Genomic DNA, 4,319 nt, shown 5'->3' with positions numbered 1-4,319 from the left:
TTCTACTTTTGTTGAGTTCGAGCAAAGCAGGTGGGGTTGCTGTTGCTACAGTAACAGATCTGTCTGCATTAGTTCATAGCTTTGTCTTTAATAATAAGAAATTGGGTTCTGTGTGTGTGCATGAATGTTTGTGTACTTCTATTCCATTCAACATTAGATTTGTGAGCTAGCTTTATTGTAATGGCATATGCACATACAGATCAATTTAAGGGCTAAATCAGTCTATTTTTAGACCTAACAAATAGACTGTTCCCTCTTTTTACTAATAGCAATAAGATTGCAATGAACATACATGTACCTATCTCCTTGAACATGAAAAAGAATCTTTAGAGAGCTTAAAGTGGAATTGCTGAGTTAGGGTTAGTATTAATTTTCAATTTTATTGGATGGACCAAAGTTAAATTGATTGGATAAAAGTACAATGTATCTTTGTACTTACACAATACTGTATAAAAAGCAATATATGTTTCTATTTTCCCATATTGTTTCCAAAAGTTAATTTCATGAATTTTATTAATTTCATTCAGTTAAACAAATGTGTGAAACAGTGACAGACTTTATTTTTTTGTGCTCCAAAATCACTGCAGATGGTGACTGCAGCCATGAAGTTAAAAGACGCTTGCTCTTTGGAAGAAAAGTTATGACCAACTCAGACAGCATATTAAAAAGCAGAGATATTACTTTGCCAACAAAGATTCATCTAGTTAAAGCTATGGTTTTTCCAGTAGTCATGTATGGATGTGAGAGTTGGACTATAAAGAAAGCTGAGCACTGAAGAATTGATGCTTTTGAACTGTGGTGTTGGAGAAGACTCTTGAGAGTCCCTTGGACTGCAAGGAGATCCAATCAGTACATTCTAAAGGATATCAGTCCTGAAAATTCATTGGAAGGATTGATGTTGAAGCTGAAACTCCAATACTTTGGCCACCTGATGTGAAGAGCTGACTCATTGAAAAAGACCCTGATGCTGGGAAAGATTGAAGACAAGAAGAGAAGGGGACGACAGAGGATGAGCTGGCTGGATGGCATCACCGACTCAATGGACATGGGTTTGGATAAACTCTGGGAGTTGGCAGTGGACAGGGGGGCCTGGCATGCTGCCGTCCATGGGGTCACAAAGAGTTAGACACGACTGAGCGACTGAACTGAACTGAACTGAGGCTCCTCTTTCTGTGGAATTCTCTAAGCAAGAATACTGGAGTGGGTAGCCATTCCTTTCTCCAGGGGATCTTCCTGACCCAGGGATCAAACCCAAGTCTCCTGCATTGCAGGCAGATTTTTATCATCTGAGTCACCAGGGAAGACCATAGTGGTAATACTCACATGCAATGTTATCTTATCACTATAATGAGAATGACTTTAGAATTTTACAATTGAAAATGACATTTATTATCAGTTTATTATCTCACTCTTTACGTGATTAAGGTACTAAGATGATTAGAAGTGGATATTAAGTTTTGCAAGTTATCTTTTCAGTATCAAGATAATCACATGATTTATCTATTTTGACCTACTGATATGAGTTAGATTTAAAATTTTTCCACTTAAGCTCCTTTGCATAAAGCTGAGTCATATTATACTTTTAATTATGTTTATGTCTTGAGTTTACTATTATTTAGAATTTTTCCATCAGTGTTTTTAGGTATGTGCTTAGTCGCTCAGTCATGTCCAACTCTTTGTGACCCCATGGCTTCTCTGTCCATGAAATTCTGCAGGCAAGAATATTGGAGTGGGTTGCCATGCCTTCCTCCAGGGGATCTTCCCAACCCAATCTAGGTCTCCTACATTGCAGGTGGATTCTTTAAGGTCTGAGCCACCAGGGAAGCCCCTGGCCTAAACTTTAGTTCTCTTTGTCCTATCTTACATCTTGCTGTCAAGATCTGCCAGCTTTGTATAATGAATTGCAGAGTTATATCTTTTTTATTTGCACTACAATCGTTTAGGTGGCATTTGCATTTTCTGCTAATTAAAATTTTGCAAGGAATCACTTATAACCATATTTGGAACTGGAATTGGTTTTTGATTATATTTCTCAATTCCTTCTTCATTCATTATTTTATTCTCTTATCCTTCTTGGTACAATTTTGGTCATTTTTGCTTCCTTAGAAAATATCCATTTTACTGTAATTTTCAAATATAAGCACAGAATTATAGACTATTCAACCATTAAAAATATCCTCTGCATTGATGGTAACATTCTTTTCTATACTACTTTTGGGGATTATATTCTCTTTATAGCATATATCTTTATTATTTCTTTCTTCCAGCCACTCTTTGTCTAATTTGATGTTAGTTTTTTATAAATTACTGCGCTGAATGCTTGGTTTATTTTTATCTCTTATTTAATGATGACATCAATTATAGTATAAAATTTCATCACAATAAATTAGTCCATATCCCATAAATTTTTACCATAAACTATTCTCTTCACTGTTGCTATACATATTGTCTTATAAAATCAGCTTTATTTTCTTCTCTTGCCCAACTGTTATTTCAAAAAGTCTTTTCTATTTTTAAATGATTGATTTTTTGGTTGGAAATTTTGTCTTTATTTCAGGATTTTTAATGCATTATTTATATGGTCTTTTTATGTCTTTTTTTTTTTTTTTTTTTGCTGTGAAATATTTTAAAGTTTCTTTACCTTGATCTGTTAATAGTATGTGCTGATTTTAATGTGTTCTAGGGCAATTTGAAGCATATGTTATTCTTATTTGTAGGGTACAGAGATATACATCCTTCTAATAACTTTTGTCTCTAATCCCAATGTTGACCCCTTGCAATCCATGCTCCATGCTGCTGTTGGGGAGGATTGAGGAGGAAGGTTCACAAAAGGAACTGGGTTGGGCTATAATTAGACACAGGGATAAGCATCAAATGTCTGTGGGTAACTGAGACATTGTGTGAGAATTGCCTCAGTATATCTCGTTTTGTTTCTCTTTACATGCCTTAGCATTCTGCATTTTTGGATTATGTCCTGAATTCTCTAGATCACAGAATATTTTACATATTAAAAAACAGTGTGCACTAGTTAAACAGTTGGAACCACAGTCCTTGCTCTTCTCATTTTTTGTTGCTGTTGTTTGGTTTTTATTTCATAATCATAAATTTAACTTTGCAATCTAGTTAAACTTGGAGGGGCATAAGGAAAACATGGAACCCAAAGAACTGCCGTGAGAGCACAAAGATTATAGGTTATTTCGAGCAGATGGGGGTGAAAGGGTGCTCTCCTCAGCTACAGAAGGAGTGGTCTGGTGGTAAAGTTAAACACAGGTCAGATTAATGAGATTTGTCCACAGTCAGCAATGGTGATCTTGCTGATCTTGCCATTCCAGGATCCAAAGTGCTCCATGTCTTCTACAATATTCATGCCCTCTTTCACCTTGCCAAAGACCACATGCTTGCCATCCAAGTACTCAGTCTTGACAGCGCAGATGAAAAACTGGGAATCATTTGTGTTGGGGCCAATGTTTGCCAAGGACAAGATGCCAGGACCCATATGCTTCAGGATGAAACTCTCATCATCAAAATTCTCCCCATAGATGGACTTGCCATCAGTGCCTTTATGGCATATGAAGTCACCACCCTGGCACATAAATCCCAGAATTATTCTGTGAAAGCAGGACTGGCATGTAATAAATCATCACCAAATACTTTTTGAATAAACAAGTTTTGGGGGTACTTAATTTTTATAAATAAAATTTAAAGTTCAAGTGAAGGGTTCTACATTGTAAGGCTCATAAATGGAAAGACTTGAATTTGAACCTAAATCTTCTGATACTGAATCAGATTTTTTCCACTGAAGTGCTTCTTAAAATTTTGCAAATTCCTTTTGCAGCCAAACAAGGACAGGCATAGTTAAGGTAAAATTCTGCAACATTTAATGGATTTGGGGTTTTGCCAGTTTTTCATTTGGCATCTATCTCACATACATTGAGTTTTTGTAAAATAATTTTATATATATATATATATATGTATATACCTATATGAAATCTAAACAGTAATTATCTCAGTATTTTAAAACACAGCAAAGGACTGACAAAGAATTACTGAATGAGATGAGCAACATATGCAATTTTTGTGTGTGCATGCTAAGTTGCTTCAGTTGTGTCAGACTCTTTGTGACCTTATGGACTGTAGCCCACCTGGGCTCCTCTGTCTATGGGATTCTCTAGACAAGAATACTGGAGTAGGTTGTTCTGCCATCCTCCGGGGGATCTTCCTGACCCAAGAATTGAACCTGTGTCTCTTATGTCTCCTGCATTGGCATGTGGGTTCTTTACCACTAGTGCTACCTGGGAAGCCTAGTTAGATAATCTATG

The 4,319-nt window shown here is 36.1% G+C and overlaps 1 protein-coding gene across 1 annotated transcript; it reads right to left on the bottom strand.

The window, feature by feature from the left end:
- Nucleotides 1-3,271: 3,271 nt before the first annotated feature.
- Nucleotides 3,272-3,592, bottom strand: LOC113877436 (peptidyl-prolyl cis-trans isomerase A-like). The gene has a single exon (XM_027517527.1). It carries the CDS (start codon nt 3,590-3,592, stop codon nt 3,272-3,274), a length of 321 nt encoding a protein of 106 aa, XP_027373328.1.
- Between the last annotated feature and the right edge of the window lie 727 nt (nt 3,593-4,319).

The sequence above is a fragment of the Bos indicus x Bos taurus genome, chromosome 19 (assembly GCF_003369695.1).
Source record: "Bos indicus x Bos taurus breed Angus x Brahman F1 hybrid chromosome 19, Bos_hybrid_MaternalHap_v2.0, whole genome shotgun sequence".
NCBI classification, from domain to species: Eukaryota; Metazoa; Chordata; class Mammalia; order Artiodactyla; family Bovidae; genus Bos; species Bos indicus x Bos taurus.
This window is presented reverse-complemented; position numbering and strand designations above follow the sequence as displayed.

Bases quoted from the DNA above. Each gene is read 5' to 3' on its own strand.
- LOC113877436 (XM_027517527.1), bottom strand. From the start codon at position 3,592: ATGTGCCAGGGTGGTGACTTCATATGCCATAAAGGCACTGATGGCAAG.